At 37.6% G+C, this 19,328-nt stretch overlaps 1 protein-coding gene across 2 annotated transcripts in view; it reads left to right on the top strand.

Annotated features, from left to right (window-relative positions):
* The window catches only part of OLFM3 (olfactomedin 3), a 369,646-nt gene extending 364,930 nt beyond the window's left edge, over positions 1-4,716 (top strand). For both annotated transcript variants that reach the window (XM_082266132.1, XM_082266131.1), the window contains exons 5-6: positions 906-1,012; positions 3,626-4,716. In XM_082266132.1, the coding sequence (XP_082122258.1) occupies positions 906-1,012; positions 3,626-4,303 (785 nt within the window). In that variant the 3' untranslated portion in view covers positions 4,304-4,716. The remainder of the gene's footprint in view (positions 1-905; positions 1,013-3,625) is intronic.
* Positions 4,717-19,328: the final 14,612 nt, after the last annotated feature.

Consider the following 19,328-nt stretch of genomic DNA (forward strand, 5'->3'; position numbering starts at 1 on the left):
TCATCATTAGCATCCCACTTATTTCTTTTGCTTGTACAAAAATGTATAATGGAATTTTCAAAACAATTTCATTGAAGGACACTCATAACAGTTCACAAGAAATAGTAAATGAACTGTTCAGCCATGTGTTACTTTACTGTTATGTTATAGCAAAGCCAATTCCAGAACTCGTTGAAAAGCTTGGATAGAGTGGCCTACAAAAATCTCTAGAGAAATACAAATTGAACACATATTTTCAATACAAATATTTCCATAGCTATCTGTCACAAAATTATATTTTAAGTCATTGATGGTGTTACTGCACAATATGCTGCCTTTGTTAAAGTGCAAGGATAGATGGGTGCAAGTCTCTGCAAGGATGATTTATTGTCAAGTTCACAACCATAGACTTTTTTATTTGTGCATTTCAAAAGTTTTGTTTTCCTCTACATACCTAGCACCATAACAGTATTATATAGTACGCTGTAAAAATATGCCACCTAGGGGTAATTTAAAATACTTCTGCTAAAATGCACACTGAACCTGTAACCCTCCCCTCCATCTGCCCTGCAAGGCTGATTACAGTTGAAGGCCAAAATTTTAGAAATTGCTATAAATTATCAGCAGGGACACATTAGGGTCTTTAAGTTCTTGTCTCCAATGACGGTGTCATCCTAAAACTGATTTGTGCGAAAATAATTTTACACTGGCAAAGTTCATTTATTAAAAATATTGTATTTAACATAAAGTTAATATATACAGTACCTGTATTTTTATTATGTATTGCATGGGTTATTATCCTGTATATAATATTTTAGAGACATTTTTATAAAGCAGCAAATTTTGGGTAATTTTTTTTTTTTATTGCGCAACATTTATTCTCTGTAATGTTGTAACCATGGCCCATATTTTTCATCATTTTTTAGCTTGTGGAAAACTGATGAAGATTGCTGGTCCTATTACAATAAAGGCATCTGGGCCAAGGTTTGGAGCATGGATGACAGATCCTATAGCATCAGAGAAAAATAATCGTGTATGTATTTTCATAATTAGTATAAAATGACTCACTGCGTAAATAATTAAGATAATTAAGATATCAGAAATAATAATAATAAATGCAACATCAAAATACATATTTTTAAAGTTATGTTAGGCTTCTAATCAGTTTGTATAGCAGTTTACTTGCTTCCTATGGTGTATTTAGAGAATTAAGGTAGCGTTTAGTCCATCAGGAATGAAGTTATCTACAGCAGTGGTTTTGTTAGAGTCCTAAAAGACCCCAAACACCTCTGGGCACAAGTGTTGCTCAAATATGTCTCTGCTTCATTTACTGACAGTTCAGCATAAGGCCCTTTTCACACGGGGGGGACTGGTGCTGCAATCTGCTTGCTCAGCAGGGTATCCCTATGCTGATCCCTGCTAAGCAGGCGGATGAAAGGTCCATGTCTGATCCTCTCATGCAGAGCGGACACGGACACAGACCACTCTCCTCTATGGGCGGCCGGATGTTAACGGACTGCCTGTCCATTTACACCAAACTGCCATCTGACCTGATTCACCAGACGGATGGCGAATATATCCCCATCCGTCTGTTTTTCTCGGATTGGATCAGATCAGATATAGGCGGGTGTAAACAGACACATGTTCATTTACACCCACTGCTCCATAGAGAAGAATAGAGGTTCCGATCAGGTCTACCTTGAAAACTGACTGGGGGAGCCCAACAACTTGCAACATCAACACACTTAGTTTGAACATCATTGAAGTAGTCAATAATGTCACAATGAGAATGTCTGTGCTCGCTGCACACCTGCCACTCAATAAGGGAATAAGGGGGGGGGGGGGTTCAATCCACACTCCTGCCACTAAATGATAGATTCATGGCTGCAGTAATACTGCTGGGAATCCCGGGTGATGTCATTGACCAAATTTGGTCAATGATATCACCCAGGATTAATGGCAGTATATCTAAATCACCTCAGGCCAAAATCTGTCAGTCTATCCTTTAGTAGCAGGATTGCAGCTTGTACAGATCAGTGGGTTATGGGTCATCATGATTGACATGGATTATCTTGCTGGATGCCGTGATTAATGTGGATTACATCACTGGACACTGTGATTATCTCTCTCGATGCTGTGATTGATGCTGATTTACTTCTGGAGAAATTACATTTTAACAGCTGGTAAATGTGATTTATCTGATAAACTTTTTATTTGGTGTATGTGTTTGTTCTTCTTTTAACTCTTTGAGGGAATGGGTAATGAGTACTAATGTACACCTGTGCTCATTACCCTGGGAGGGGGTAGGTATCTGGTTGCCTCCTTATCCTAAATAAGGTTTCCAGATTCTTGTATAAGTCCACTGCATTCCCCCCTGCTCCTTTTTGGGGAACACATAGGTGGGGAGGAGATCCTTTTCCCTCAACATTCAGACAAGTTTTCTTTGCAAAGGGAGGAGGCTTTGCCACATCTTTCTTGTAGTGTACCCCTTAATGTTGAATGAATTGCGGCCTGGGATTGTTGGATGCCTGCTGCCCTTCCTTTCTTGGGCACTCAGGCTGCATGTCTGGATAAGGGACTGGTTGTAATAATAAGGGGAACCCCACAATATAAGTTTTACATTCATTACTACATACCGCCACACATCAGGGGGGGGGGGGGGGGGTTATGTAATTTTGGTGATAACACACTGCAAAATTATAAACCAACCCTGTACTGGTATATACTGTATTTTACCAGTGTACAGAGTTGCATGAGTAATGATATCAGCATTTTTTCTATAAATTCAGTGAACTTTAACATTGGAGATGTTTAGTTCAAGCTTATTAGAAGCCAACTTGTAATGTTTGGGTTGAATTTTGCATTTTTTCAAACCGGAACAGCAACCCTTTTGGGCACCTTGAAATGTTGTGGGGGTTGTGTTATAACAGAATGAAAGGTGGAGAGAAAGCCCTATATCTTCCACTCTATCAGTCTTCACCTTTCTGTCTTCTGTATTCCTTGTCTTTGGTCTATTTGGTCCCCCCAACCCCTTCTAGTGTTGAGACATTAGTGCACAGTTTGTAGCAAAGGTAAACATAGAAACTCACTAGTTTTAGACAAGTGGCAGATTCTCTAATTCACAAAATGTACAACCCAAAATAAGGAACTATCATAGGCAATATGCTATTCCCAATGGAGGTGTGAGAATAGATATACAAAATCCAAAAATAAATCTCAGAACCAAGGTTCAGGAAAGGTTGAAATGTGTTTGTCATTCTCTGAATATTACGTTTCAGCAATTACTACACCAAAACCTGAGGCACTTAGTAGAAGACCCTGGGCACATGTCCTGGGTGCTAGGATCTACAGTTTCTATGCATGTAGACATGTGTGCATAGAAGAGTACTACTGGTATATCATAAGGCTGGAGAATAGTGATGGAATTTGGCCTGGAAACTCTTACTTATTATCCTGCTAATAACTGTTGCAATAATTTACTGCAAGGTGTTTGTTCATCTTAAAAAAACATAAAATATTCAAAGAAAGCAGAAATGTAAATCTTAACCCATATGTCCAAAAGAAATGATGACAGCTGATTCAGCAGAGGCTCAATAGCAATAAATACAATATTTTTCATTCATTCATATTTATTACATATTTTCAGGTCTGGTACATGGAAGGATTTACAAACAGCAAGATTGTACGTGAGTACAAGTCAATGGCAGATTTTGTCACCGGAGCAGAGTCAAGGACTTACACACTACCAGTAAAATGGGCCGGCACCAGCCACTTAGTGTACAATGGCTCACTGTACTTCAACAAGTTCCAAAGCAACATCATTATTAGGTACAGTTTTGGCACGGGGAAGATTTTGGCCCAACGTAGTCTGGACAATGCTGGATTCAACAACGTCTATCCTTACACATGGGGTGGCTACTCTGACATTGATCTCATGGCTGATGAATTTGGGTTATGGGCTGTTTATGCTACCAACCAGAATGCTGGCAATATTGTTATTAGCCAATTACGGCAGGATACATTAGAGGTATTAAAAAGCTGGAGTACAGGATATCCTAAGAGGAGTGCTGGAGAGTCCTTTATGATTTGTGGCACATTGTATGTCACCAACAACCATCTCACTGGGGCGAAGGTCTACTACTCATATTCTACCAAGGCCTCTACATATGAATATATGGACATCCCCTTTCACAATCAGTACTTTCACATATCTATGCTGGATTACAATGCTCGAGATCGTGCCCTGTATGCCTGGAACAATGGACATCAGGTGCTTTTTAATGTCACGCTTTTTCACATCATTAAAACGGACAGCGATGTGTGAGGTTCAACACAACCAGCCTTCCACCAAGGAGCCCTTGTTCATCTGTATATAGTTTTTTCTACTTTACTCCATCTAGTTTGTCTACATTGTCTACGTTCACTCTAATGTGACATCTCACATGTATTAGATGATAATCCTTCTGTTACAGCATATTTATTTTATCTTCTGAGATAGGTATCTCAATGGTCTTGCAAAAGTCAACAATTTGTTTAGTACAGCTCACAGATGTTTTGTGGAAGGCAACTGGTTTTTATATTGATTTTTTTAGCAGTATAGAGCACCAAACAAGAAGTGCATACAATAACCTATCTTTTCATAAGGTATATATTTATAGCAACACCCAGCAGTTACAGGCAAAAAACAACAATGTAGTGAATAATGTGAGTTCAGAGGAGATGATGATACTAAAGAAACAGATGCAGTAGGAATGTACATCTCATCATTTACATGCTCAGTTCACAACTGAAAAGATGAATATTTACACATATTTAAAAATCCTGGTTTTAGGATAAAGAGCCTAGCAGAAAGGATGCATCTCATATTTGTAAAGACATTTTTAAATACATAAAATAGGTCAGATTTAAATATTTAAGATAATTCCCAAACAGTGGCTTATGTGTCAGTTTTGTCTATTTTGGTATCTATCTGATAAGCTGTTGCATTATGCACTTTACTAAGTCAAGAAAAGGTCAGTTAAGTTATATAAATGTTTTACAATATTGATAACATTCATATCTAGTCTGTACCTTAAAGAAAATAGATTACAAACCCAGCCTGTTGAAATACAGTAGAGCATTTGATAAACAAATATAAAGCCAAAAGGTTACATTTTATGAACGCTTCTCCCTCTGATTATCCCTATTGGTCAGAAAGGCAAACCACCAAAAAGCTAATGCCTTCAGATAATTGAAATATTGAGGTATTACATGTATTTAGATGTAATTAAATTGGAATTAAGACATGTTTTTTTTTTTATGGAGAAGGATCATAACATCTGTAAAGTTTCTAATGATGTGCTCTGATTTGAGACATTTTCCTTCACGGTCATAACCAGACACAAAGATCAAAAAGTTTGAAGCATTTTCCACCCTTTCACTGCACTTCACCACTCTTTCTCTGTCCCATTGGGCAAAACAATTCTGACCTGTACTGTAAAAGCAAGCAAAAGTAACTATCCCCAATGGAGAAATAAGCCACAATAAGAACCTGACAGAGCGTGTTCTTTGATATAACATTTCTATATTACCATGTTCTTGTTTTATCTGCACATATAGTTAAATAATGAATTAGGTTGAAAACAGACAGGTGTTCATCAAATTCAACTTGTAACTCCTGCAAATTAATACCAAAGGAAGACAAAAACATATGAGAACCAGTTTTGCCTACCTGAAGAAACATTCCATACTAAATAAAAAGCGCCCAGATGTCTTCTCTTCTTGACCAAAACACTTGCATACTTTTTTTAATTAACCCTAAATGATACCATTAGATATATGAAATGCAACCTGTATTTATTTTGATTTCTTCTTTTTTTCAGTCATTAGAAATAAAAGTTACTTTGACAAATAATTATATTGACAGTGCACATATTAACATGTGTTTAGCTTACTCAAATTTCTTTTCCAAGCTAAGCAATTTTTTTTTCTTTTTGTAACATTTCAGTGTATCTGAGATCTCCCATCCATTTTATCAGTTTTGTTTCTCTCCTTTGGTGTACAGTTAACCAATAGTCTCATAGCTTTTTTTACAAGTCTGTTTTTCTCACCAGGTTTTAATATTAGATTAGCATATCTTTAGTCAACATGAAATTCAAGTTGTCAGTTAAGTGCCCATCCTGCCATTGTGACACAAGGTAACATATAGACACACTGGGAAACATGGAGTTGGCATCCTGATACAATCTACATTTAATGAAGATACTAAAATACGTTTCCCAGTGAGCTATGTCTGGAGGTAAATTAGTCCTGCTAAAAGTGTACTCATAAAAAGTATATCTTAACTTTGGAGGTCCAAGAAGGACATTAGCCCTCTTATCTTATATCTTAGTGAGATATAAAGAGGAATGTAAACATGGGTCTTATACATTCTTCTTCACTTGAAAATCCCTTGGATTTCTCAGCTGAAAACTTTGCAGGTTTACGGCCAGAAATAGTGCATAACCTTTGGCCCTGTTCAGATAAGTCACAAATGCCCAACATTTAAAAGAATAACTCAGACCGCATTTTGTATAAAAGTAGGCTCACCGAAGCCTTAATGTCATTGTGTGTTAGGGACAGCTGAAAGTTATTTATAGGCTTAATTTTCATATTGGTACATGTCTTGGCAGTATTTGGCTTCCAATGGCCATTGTTTGGCAATAGCTTGCTTATCAGACCTACAAATGTCCACAATTGAATAACAAGGTTGATATCTCATAGACTTCAGTTGGGTTTGCCACAAATTTGCCAACTTTACACAGGGTTTGTGAAACATGTAACCACTCTAAGCATCACATTTTTCACTTAAAATAAGAGTGGGTAAGTGTGTTCTAATTCCACAACTAAAATAAATGAGCCATGTACTGTCACATGCTATTTTGTTTCTTTGAGGGATAAGTTTAAATCATTACCAGGTGCTGAAACATAAAAGAGTTAATAAACTTGGACCTCCCTTTACTGCTTTATCATATCACTAAATAAGTTACTGGCAAGTCTAATTATCTCTTAATTATTAAACCCTGGAGCAGCCTCCACTAATAAGTCATAACGATGGGCAATTATTTGGTCTATTAATCACAGTGACTTTAATAACGCATTGAGACTGTGAGAAAGTAACCAGTATGTGGTATTAATATTGTGACAGAGGTTGTTTTAAAAAGTGCATTGGGATTTTGAAATCTAAAAAGCTGGCTGATCTCTGTGAATTTACCGATAAATCAGCTTCCTTTTCTTACATTTTGTGGCAAGATACAGTAATTAACCACTTAAGCCCCGGAAGATTTTACCCCCTTCCTGACCAGGGGGTATTTTGCGATTTGGCACTGCATGAATTTAACGGACAATTGCGTGGTCGTGCAACGCTGTACCTAAACGAATTTGACGTTCTTTTTTTCCCACAAACAGAGCTTTCTTTTGGTGGTATTTGATCACCTGTGCGATTTTTTGATCATGCGCTATAAACAAAAAAAGAGCGTCAATTTTGCAAAAATAACAATATTTTTCACATTTTTTTATATGAAATTCCCCAAAAAAAAATGTAAAAATCAAAATTTTTTAACATTTTCGGCCAATTTGTTTTATGCTACCTATGTTTGGTAAAAAAAATTGAAAAAAGCGTATTTTGATTGGTTTGCGCAAAAGTTATCGCGTTTACTAACAAAGGGAAAGATTTTTGTCATTTTTGTTGGTTTTATTTAACGCGTAATGGCGGCGATCTGCGATTTTTTTTGCGGTACTGCAACATTGCGGCGGACAGATCGGACCCTTGACTGACATTTTTGACACTTTTGGGGTTACCAGTGACATTACTGCAGTAATCAGTGCTATACATATGCACTGTTACTGCAAAATTACACTGGTAGTAAAGGGGTTAACTTTATTTGAGAGGGAGGGGCTGTGTGTGTCCCTAGGGGCGTGATTCTAACTGTGATTGGCTGTCTGTTGAGCTGTAGAAACAGTGATCAACGGTTCTACATAGTAGAACCGTGTGATCACAGTTTCTACACAGGGGAGAATGACAGGCGGCTTGTTTACACTAGCCGCCTGACTTTCTCCCTCTGCAGCGGCGATCGCAGAGTGACCGGTGGACATCGGGTCCGCCGGTCACACGCGCGGGGGGGGGGGTAGGTGACCACGCTAGACCCTTACAGGCTAGCGATGTAGACCTACGTCACTTTGCCTGTGAGGGGCTGACTGCCGACGTAGATAGTCGTTAGGCAGTCGGCAAGTGGTTAAGCAACCCATTGGGATGCCTAAAGCAGGCCTCCATTGAACAAATAAAATGTGCAGTTGAAATCCATGTGTTTAACCTAATTTACCTGGCAAATATTTATAAAACAGTACAGTCAACTTTGTAGATTATCTGTTCTTGTCATCCCATATACCAATATAACAATGCTTTAGAGGAAGTTAACACCATTTATTTGATTTTCTTTATTACCTTACTTCCATCTACCTATTGGTGGAGAGGGTCCCCTGTGCTGTTCTCTCCTGGTGCCAGCACCAGAACCATATTCAACTGACCACATTTTACTTTGCAAAAGAGCATTATGGATTACTAAGAATGAGCAAGATTACTAAAAATGAGCAAATTGTCCTATGTTTGCAAACCATACTACAAACACTAATGACATTTACAGAGAGAAGCCGAAACATAAAAACCCATTTTGACTATTTCAAGCAAGGAATTGTCAAACAAAGAGCATGGAGAGGTCAGCACTGCCATGAAGGACATGTATTTGAGAGGGAAAAGTCAGAAATATTGTACAGATTCACTGTATGTAAGCAGTTTTACTAGTTCACAGTTTAAGAGGGAGAGACCAGGAAGGTTTTAATGTAAAAAAAATAAAGAGTAGTATTTCATAGACAACGGTCCGGAATATTGTATGAGCTCTATAAGTATGTAAGCAGTTTTACTAGGCTGCAAAGTAAGATGGAGACACCAGGCAGGTTTTATCATGAAATAAAAATTTGAGTGTAGTATTTCAGAGATGAAAATTAGTAACATATTACAGACACAATGTATGCTATGCCTCCAGTTTTAGTAGGCCACAATTTTAATGGGAGAGATCAGGCAGGTTATATCATGAAATAAAAATTGGAGTCTATTATTTCAGAGGAAACAATCAGAATTATTATGCAGACTTAGTGAGCAGGATATAACTTTTTTTTTACAATAGCCAGAAATATTGTACAAACCTAATGTACAGCTTGTAAGCCTTTTTTTACCAAGCTACGATTTAGGGAAGAGAGACTAAACAGGTTTTAACACGGAATACAAATTGAAAGAGCCTCCTCAATGCCAGAAAATACAGCTTTTACATAATTGTTTCCACTGCCAGCCTGATTTCAAATTTTATCTAAAGTGCAGGATTTTATGGGATTTTAATATAGAGGTTTTAGGCATTTACTTTAGCAGAATATAAAAATAAATTCAGTCATTTCTGATTGACTAAATAACAGTTCTAAACATGATTTTTCATTGACATTTCATTTTACATTGTTTTCCAGTTTTTAATAATAATATTTGTGTCATCATTCATTTCATGTGCTTCAGTGTTTCAGTGTATGTTGTTATATGCCCTATTATGTCCATTGCTAATTTTCTATTTATTTTTCAGTGCTCTTTCTTCTACTGCATTCATACTGCTTTATGACCCACTCTTCATCAGTGTGTGTCCTATATATTTTCTCTGCTCTCTGTGGTGGTTACAGGCTAGTCTTTACAGAACTCCTTACAGTTCATAATGGTATTCCTACTACCAATAAGAACTATCTTTAAGAAGTCATTAAAGTTACATTGCAGCCCTGTGGTGAGAATTTCTACAAAGTCTTCTGCTACTAAGGAACTTGTACTGATGGTCAGTTGACTTACTCATCACCATTTGACGTGAGACTGAAGAACACTGCCTGAACCCTGGACTGCTGCATATCTACTTGATTAAACAGCATCAATGAATTTCTATTTTTCAGAAATTTGGTCTGTGAATTTTGAAAAACTGCCCAATTGTATTCTAATGAATGATTTCAAATATGAACAAGAGACAGCACTAGCCCATTTGTATTCAGTCTTGTAGAAGAATATGTGATAAGTGAAAAAATTCTCATCTGGAACACTGAGGTTGTTTTTATGTACATTACAATAAAGTGGTGTTGGATTAAAATGTAAAGAAAGTGAAATAAAATAGGAGTGTCTACAAATGTTTGAACTGTGAGAAGTTCCTATAGATTTAATCAAGAACCATTTCATGACGTGTGACATCAAACCTAGGGCCATAGTTGGCACAGTTGAACTGAACGTTGTTTGCCTTATTCTGTTGTACTAACATCAGTGTAAAAGAACCATGCATACAATTCTCAAGCATAAATTGTTTTATAAGCTCTCTTGGATTGTTCAGACAAGTGATTGTGACATGCTTCTTGATATCTGCTAGTTAAAGGTTTAACCATATCACTGCTGAAGGATAGAGTATTTGGTATTATACAATATATACATAGAAAATAATTAACATTATAAGTCAAACAGACATGCAAACATTCATGTATGCCAAAATCTGTGCCTATGCATTTATGTGTAAGCCCAGCTCCAGCTTCATATTTTCAAACTGCATTACTTATGGCCTGTACACATGATCAAAAAAATCGTACAAAAATACTGTTTTTGAATCGATTGTATGATAATCCATTAGTACTCATTAGTACACAGCTTTCGACAGCCAATCACAACAGTTCATTTAATATTATCCAATAAGACAAGCATGAAAATGTTTCTTGTATAATACCAGCATTCCCCAAATGGTGGCTGTCAGGTTTATTTGAAAATAACTGTTCACTTGCAAAATAATTTCCCCAGAACTTAGTGAATGAGGTAGAACTCTGTTTACTTCTATTTTCCAATCATGTGCAAAAAAAAATACAGTTTTGTTTTTTCCTAGCACATGATTGGATATTCTTTGCAAAGTAAACTTTCACCACATTCACTAAGAGCTTTGGAAAATTCCCTTGCATAGTGCAACTCTTCTTGCTTTTAGAAAAATCAACACATATGTCAATAGAATGTGACCATCCTGTGCAGAAAAAATCTCCTCCCATCAGACAGGGCTTGTAGGGAATAGAAGTGCAGGTCACATAGCAGAAACTTTAAAGGCATTTTTTTAGTATTGAATTCTAAAATGTCCTACTCATTTTACTTAATTCTGTCACAGCAGGCAAGGGGGCAGTGCTGGCATATTAAGGATCAATAATCCTGGAGCTGGGCTTTCAAATATTACAATACTTATACATACTTTTATAATAGGAACAGGAATGTGGCTGTGCATTGGGAAACTACATATGAGCATTTTACATTGTATAATTTTTTTAAAGGCGTCCAAAACAACAAAAACATCACCAAGGTGCCAAGATCCCCTATCTATATAAGCTGCCTCACAGTTTTCACAACAGCAAAGAATGAAAGGGATTTTTGCACTTTTAATACCCCATAGAGAACTGTTATATTAGAACTTAGAGTAGCTTTTATGAATAGAATGAAAAAAAAAGGGGGGGGGGGGACACAAAAATGAACATTAGAACATTTTGTTAAATTCGGCAATTATAGATTCAGCAATAGCATCTGATAATATGCATAAACTACTGTTATTCTGAATTTCATTGTGTATATTTAGGAAAGATTTTATGAATATTCAGAACATTTTAATATTTTGTATCCTGTATACACACATATTTACCATTATAAACCCCCGTAGATCTTTATATGGAACAATGAAACTTATCATTACATTTTCAACCTTGCTGAAAGAGTATTAGGAGTTGCCTGTAACCGACTTTGCTTGATAAACTCTTCCCCTGAGTTAATGTAATTAGTGGTATGGAGTACAGACTCCATAACGTGATATATACATAATTTGCTGTCAGTTATACAGTAATAGGGAATTATTTTATTTCCTAAATGGAATCACCAAGTATGTTCTTCATCTCCAACAAACGCCAAAACGAATTTAAATAGCTTCTACAAGCATGGGGAGAAACAAAGCTCAGTATGCAGAGAGCGATACAATGAAAAGACAAAGACTCTGAAACAAAATAAATACAATTTGTATTCTATGCTCATCTGTACTTTTAGCTGCAGTATTTAAATAGGTGTTGCAGGTCTCATTACAGATGAAAAGCCGATCAGTTCTAAAGGCAAAGAGCAGTACGTGTAGGATTTTGATGCATTTATAACATCTTTAAAGGCGCTATAGATTTAATATTAGTGTTTTTCTCTCACTGGGATTTAAGGTTCCTTTGAAGAATCAAATTCTTTGAACATCACTCAAATCTTCCATCTTCATTTTTTTAGCTTAATGCTTTATAACAGGTTTTTATTTTTTGGTATATTTGTGTGTGAGGAACATGATTACATATAATATATGCATAAAAAATATTACAATGACAAACAGAAGGATGCACATTTAGTGTAAAGTATTTTTTACAAAAAAGAAAGAATGGAAAGTCAATGTTTTGACCAGTAAAAACTACATAAGTTGTAACCATGAAAATCACAAAAAGGCCAAAAGTTTCCCTTCATGGAGGAACCTTCCGTATTCACTAAACACATGCAGAAGCCTGGGCCTGTGATAAACTAACATACGTAGGGTAAAAAGTGGTTGTATAACCAGTGAAGGGACTAGCCTCAGGTGATACACAGAGATTTAACACATCATCCTACATAAGTTGTACCTGTTCTGCTCTTCTCTACATCCATTCAAAGTTCAGACTATATTAAAGCTTGTCTGAGCTGATATAAAAAAAAGTGGAGGAGAGCAAAAATTACAATCTGCAGAGCTCAATGCAGGGAGCTCTGAGAGCTGATTCACACAGCAAACAGGAACAAAGCTGAGGCTGTCGGTCAGCTGGAGATTCCTCTCCTGTCACTTTTTTCTATTGCTGTCAGTAGTGATTTATGCTGATAGCAGATGAACAAAGCAGCAGACAGAAATGACACTTAGTGCTCTTAATTAAGACAAGTACACACGATAGAAGGAAATGCTTTGTTCACATTTCATGCCTGAGGTTTACAACTACTTTAAGTAAGCAATTATGCCTTATTGTAATAACTGTGTTATGTATCCACCAAAAAATGTATCCCCCCCAATCTGAAATCACTAGATAAAAATGGAGAAGAAAACATTAGCAGTAATCATAAAAGCATACTTAACATAGAGCTCCATATTATGCCGCACTCACCTAGGTCCTGGTGAGATTACTTTCCCACAGTTTCCTGGTAAACCTGAGGACTCCAAATCTTGAAAAAGAGGTACACTACACTAAGTGACATCCCAAGTGCCTAGACAAATCGACCAGAATCTGGGGTCTGTTGAATAAATGCAAATAGGACACAAAAAACTAAACACTAATGTAAGAGGGCATTAAGCACTAACCACCAATGTAAGAGAGCACTAAGTACTGACCCCTAATATAAAGGGTGCACTGAGAATTGGCTACCAGTAGAAGGGGACACTAAGCATTGATTATAAATAGAAGAAAAATTTCCGCGCTAGATGTGACAGAAAACCAAATGATTAAGAACAATAGTGAGCAGCTGGCACAAAATCAACTAACAGTGATTCAAAAAATACAATAAAAACCAAAAAGTGCAGCGCTGAAATCAGTATACAATTATATAGCTGAAAAGCTCATATAAAGAAAACAAAAAAGGAGAGGGGATAATGTCCAAATGAATAGTCCCAATATTAAGTGCAGAGATGTGAATCCACGTGCAAAATAACTTTCTTCCAGTGACACCAGGGAAAAGTGTAGGAAGGGGACACCCTTGTGCTCAGGTATAACAAGCAGCTTACCGAAATTCCGTGGCTGCTCAATTTAATGAGACAGCCTCTCCCAGCTAGTAGTAAACCAGTAGGTCAACCGATATCAAGCTCAGGTGCTTCGAAAGACTCCAAAAGCCGAAAGCCGTTTCCGGTGTGTTGTTAAACCGATCACATTAATATGTGGCACACTTGGAACTTCTCATATACTCCATTGAACGTAAAGCCATATGTAGAAAGAAACAGAGGCCCATAGCGTAATCCCGTAAACCAATAGGTAAATTTATTAAAAAAACTACTTACAATTTAAAAGACAAAAACAGGCATGTAGTATGTGCCGGTCATGGATCTAACCGCGGCGTCCCGCAAGTCTCCAGATCAGCATATGGATAAACGGCCGGCTTCGTTGGGGGGCGTGTGGACGTTTATGTCTGGGATCGCCAACGTTTCGTCATAAGAAAGACTTCTTCTGGACGCCCAGAAGAAGTCTTTCTTATGACGAAACGTTGGCGATCCCAGACATAAACGTCCACACGCCCCCCAACGAAGCCGGCCGTTTATCCATATGCTGATCTGGAGACTTGCGGGACGCCGCGGTTAGATCCATGACCGGCACATACTACATGCCTGTTTTTGTCTTTTAAATTGTAAGTAGTTTTTTTAATAAATTTACCTATTGGTTTACGGGATTACGCTATGGGCCTCTGTTTCTTTCTACATATGGCTTTACGTTCAATGGAGTATATGAGAAGTTCCAAGTGTGCCACATATTAATGTGATCGGTTTAACAACACACCGGAAACGGCTTTCGGCTTTTGGAGTCTTTCGAAGCACCTGAGCTTGATATCGGTTGACCTACTGGTTTACTACTAGCTGGGAGAGGCTGTCTCATTAAATTGAGCAGCCACGGAATTTCGGTAAGCTGCTTGTTATACCTGAGCACAAGGGTGTCCCCTTCCTACACTTTTCCCTGGTGTCACTGGAAGAAAGTTATTTTGCACGTGGATTCACATCTCTGCACTTAATATTGGGACTATTCATTTGGACATTATCCCCTCTCCTTTTTTGTTTTCTTTATATGAGCTTTTCAGCTATATAATTGTATACTGATTTCAGCGCTGCACTAAGCATTGATTACCTATGTAAGTAGGGCACTGAGAACTAACTACTAATGCAAGTGGGTCACTGAGGGTGGACCACCAATGTAAGGGAAAGCTAAGCACTGATAAACAATGTAAGGGGGCACTAAGCAGCGGCCACCAATATAAGGGGGAACTAAGCAGTGGCCACCAATATGAGGGGGCACTGAGGAGTAACAATCAATACAAGTGGGGCACTGATTACTGAACACCATGGTAAGTGGGGCGCCAAGAGCTGACAACTAATGTAAAGGAGCACTAATTTAAAGAGCACACACTGAACACATAGTCTTGACTACTAAAAATCTATCCCCAATGATTTATGTTATGCAATACTTACTAATGCACCTCTATTAGTATGTTGTACATTACACAGACCTGACCACTGCACTGGATATGCTATGTTGTACATTACATAGCCATGATTACTCATTAAATATGCAATATTGTTTGTTGCATACTCCTGAATGCTATACTCTTTATGCTAGAGAGCCCTGACCACTGCACTCTATATACTGTGTTGTACATTCTGCAGTCTTGACTGCTCCACTTTATAGGCTATATTGTATCTTGCATAGTCCTGATCGCTGCATTCTATAAATGACATTGTTCCTCATATAATCTTAAATGCTGCACTGTATACTCTATGTTGCACTTTACACATTCCCTACCAAGGTGTTTCCTTGTATCAGCAGTTTCTGGTTGCAAAGTAGTTCTCAACTATTTTAAGGTAGAATCAGATGAAGTGTTAGAGCTATGTCTATACCCTGTGTGTGGCAAAACAGTATATATTAATTTAGTAATGTATAGTAATGCATTTTTTTGGGGTACAACTACTATGGAATTGTATTTTGTATTGTATGCAGTAAATAGGCTTAGTAGGTAGGCACAATCTGGCCATAGATCGACTTGTGTACAACCAGATAACACATACATGGATCAAATTTTGAGCGGTCCCTGCTAAATCAGATGCATTTCTATCCATGTATGGCCAGCTTAAGTCTTGTTCCCTTTGCAAACCTCAAATATGTGCAGATGTAATAAGTAAACAGAAATTTGCTTTTCACGTTATTGGATATTTGAGATGACTATTCAGACAGTTTATTATGTGAAGTATTGCAACTACTTTAGTACATTAGCCTAAAAGACTCAATATACTTGTAAGTATTTATAAGTGCAGCTGTCAGTGTTTCCATGGCTTTCCATTCCTTCAGATGATTAGAACATAACGGAAAGGCAGACGAAGAAGGACAGGTATATAAGGCTTACCACATGAACCATTGAGTACTCATCCCCATGACTGGAAGATTACATTTCCAAGCTTACATCCATTTGCTTCACAAAATCAGGTTAGCAAAGATTTTGGAAATTAATAGATCATGTTGGCAATGTTTTAGTTTTAATTACTCTACGTTTTTCTAAGCTTTTAAAAGGCCTCTATTATCAATGTCTGGTTTTCTGATGTTTAAAGCATATGAATAGACAAAGAGTAGGGAAGAGTTAAAACTCCTGCCAGGTTAGTCTCCAAAATCCAAAAGTAAGGGTACCCCCCCCCCTGTTCTTAAAACAGGTGTCATTTTGGGTCTCCCTTTGCCTAATGATATTGGTCACTTGTGCAAGTAGAGGGGTGAATCTCCCAATGGGGACACAGAGAACAATACCAGTTTGAGAGAGGATCTAACCCTTCCCTACTCTATCCAAAGCTAGAAATAAAAAGGTTAAGCCTAGAAATGCACAATAATGCTATTTTACCAATGGGTGCCAAAAGGTACTTTCCAAATTACACTGTTCCTGAGAGAGAAATGAAGTCTGCCGTTGTTAATTTCCCATTGTTGGGGGTCTAGCTGTAATTCTGGCCCCTGCCTTCAATACTCTCACCTGAAACAACTATGTAGATAAGGACTTCTGACTTTAATCTGGCATTCTTGACCTGCACTCTGACATTCCTTGCCTACATATACTAATCTGACGTCAATAACTCAAAGTCTTGATGTTTCTGGGGTTGATTTTCTAAAGGTAAATAGACTGTACAGTTTGCAAGGGAAATTCCCCCAGACCTTATTAATTGTGGTGAAGTTTCCCTTTTCAAAGAATAGAGTATTACGTGCAAAGAAAAAACACAGAATTTTTGCTGCACATGATTGACTGATGGAGGTCAGCGGAGCGTTAACTCATTCACTAAGCTCTCAATCAAATTTCCTTGCAAGGTCAATTTCTCTTGCAAAGAAAACAGGCTATTTGCCTTTTTAGAATCAACCTGAATGGATCAGTATAATAGCCAGGCAACATCCTTTTTCAAAAATCTCAACCAAGACATTTCCAATGCCTTTTACTTTGAAAGGTTTCAGGCAAAGTGCACTTATTCTTTTTTGCCCTCCTTGACCTAAAGAAGAGTAACCCACCCTCCCCCACCTCCAATGCCTGTAGTGCTTCTAACTACAATTCGTTAACATCCATCCACCCCTGTAAAATAAATCACCATGGGTTTCTATGGAACTGTCTTTCAAAGCAGTAGATAATCTAGAAGAAATCCCATGGAAGTCTATTGGCATTAAATGTGCAGAGGAGGCCAGCAAAAAAAGGAATGAGAGAAGAGTAGGGAAATGGTGCTGCCTAGTTGAAAAGATATATTGGGAGGTAATTAAGGTGCAGATGTGCTGAGTACCAGATGATACACTGAATAATTTGTAATGCACTGTAAAAGGAAAAAGGAGGTGACTCTCCCAAGTGGCAAACGAGCCGTATAAAGTGTAAAGTGCAAAATAAATAAAGTACACTACAGTGTTAATTTTGACAGCAAATTTCAATTTAGTTTTAGTCTTAGTCTTAGGACTAAAATGGCATTTTAGTTTTAGTCCCATTTTAGTCTTCTGCAAGTGTTTTAGTTTTAGTCGAATTTAGTCGACTAAAACTCCAGTACATTTTAGTCGACTAAAACATCTTACATTTTAGTTGACTAAAACTCATTTTAGTCATCTAAATGGTCATGGTCGGGTCAGGGAGGAGGCCTGTAATGCTGCTGCCTGCAGTCAGTGCAGTGAGTGCACACAGTGCTGCTCAGAGTGCTGGATGGGGGTCTCAGGTTTAAGGGTGGTCTCTGGTCTGACACTGAATTGAAGTTGTTGAACAGGATGGGCCGGGCGGGCCTCAGCGGCCTATATACACGCACACAGTCCTGGATGGATGGCGGATCGGATGCCAGTGGTGACTGGTGAGTGGTCTGAGGGGACTCAGGGAGGCAGTAATAGCTGGCCTGGCTGTTAACTCACAGTTAGTGCTCTTTTGATGATGTCAATTTTTTATTCAGTTTTAGTTATAGTCTTATGACTAAAATGCCATATTAGTTTTAGTCGTATTTTAGTCTTAAGACTAAAATGCCATTTTAGTTTTAGTCGTATTTTATTCATCTGAATTGTTTTAGTTTTAGTCGTATTTTAGTCAACTAAAATTGTGTTAATTTAGTAGACGAAAACGTTTTAGTCGATTTTAGTCGACAAAATTAACACTGGTACACTAAGGTGCGGTGAAAGGAACCACAAATTACAGTGTGGCTTGTGGTATGCCAGAATAAAGTATACGTGGATGAGATGATATGAAGTAATACTCTAAACCAATATAAAGGGGGGTATAAATATACGGAATACCTGATAGACTTCTGTAGCAATAAAAAATTAGAAATACATTAAAGCATGCTATCCAACACAGATGTGACCATACAAAATCTAAATGAATAATAAATAGGTGAAGTATACCTTAATACAAAATGCTAATATATAAAATTCTATAGTGAATTATATCCAAAAATGGTGACAAAGAAATTAAAAGAAGTATATAGTGAAAATATTAAATAGTGAAAAAAATGTCCAAAGTGAGACCAGTGCTCGTGTGGGTATATGACACAGTAAAGGAGTAAAATATATCAAAAAGTTCTTCCTTCTTTTATCTAAACCTCTCCTAGTTTGTACAATAAACACCCTATTGAAACAATATCACACTATGTGCCTTCTATTTACTTTAATACCCTTGTCCCACTAATACCTGTGACCCCCTGGTGGAATCCGGTGTATCCACGGTCTACGTCTGAGTTCTTCACACAGACCCCAGGTGCTCCCTACATAGGAACCCTCCTCTGCAGACGCCCAATTCCAGGACCAACAGGAGGACACTAGGAGTCATACAGTGGATTCCCATACATACCCGCTCTGTACCCCTGTGTGGGGTGGGTACTTCTGGTGATTGTATTATTCACTAGAGGGGTCACCTAGTACCTCACCGCCCACCACGGGGTCACCCACTGCACGTTCAAGTTTGAAAATTGTCACTTGCTGCTAACAAAGAACTTTTTGATATATTTTACTCCTTTACTGTGTCATATACCCAC

The sequence above is a fragment of the Pelophylax lessonae genome (genome assembly GCF_965119305.1).
Source record: "Pelophylax lessonae genome assembly, chromosome: 8".
Taxonomy (NCBI): domain Eukaryota; kingdom Metazoa; phylum Chordata; class Amphibia; order Anura; family Ranidae; genus Pelophylax; species Pelophylax lessonae.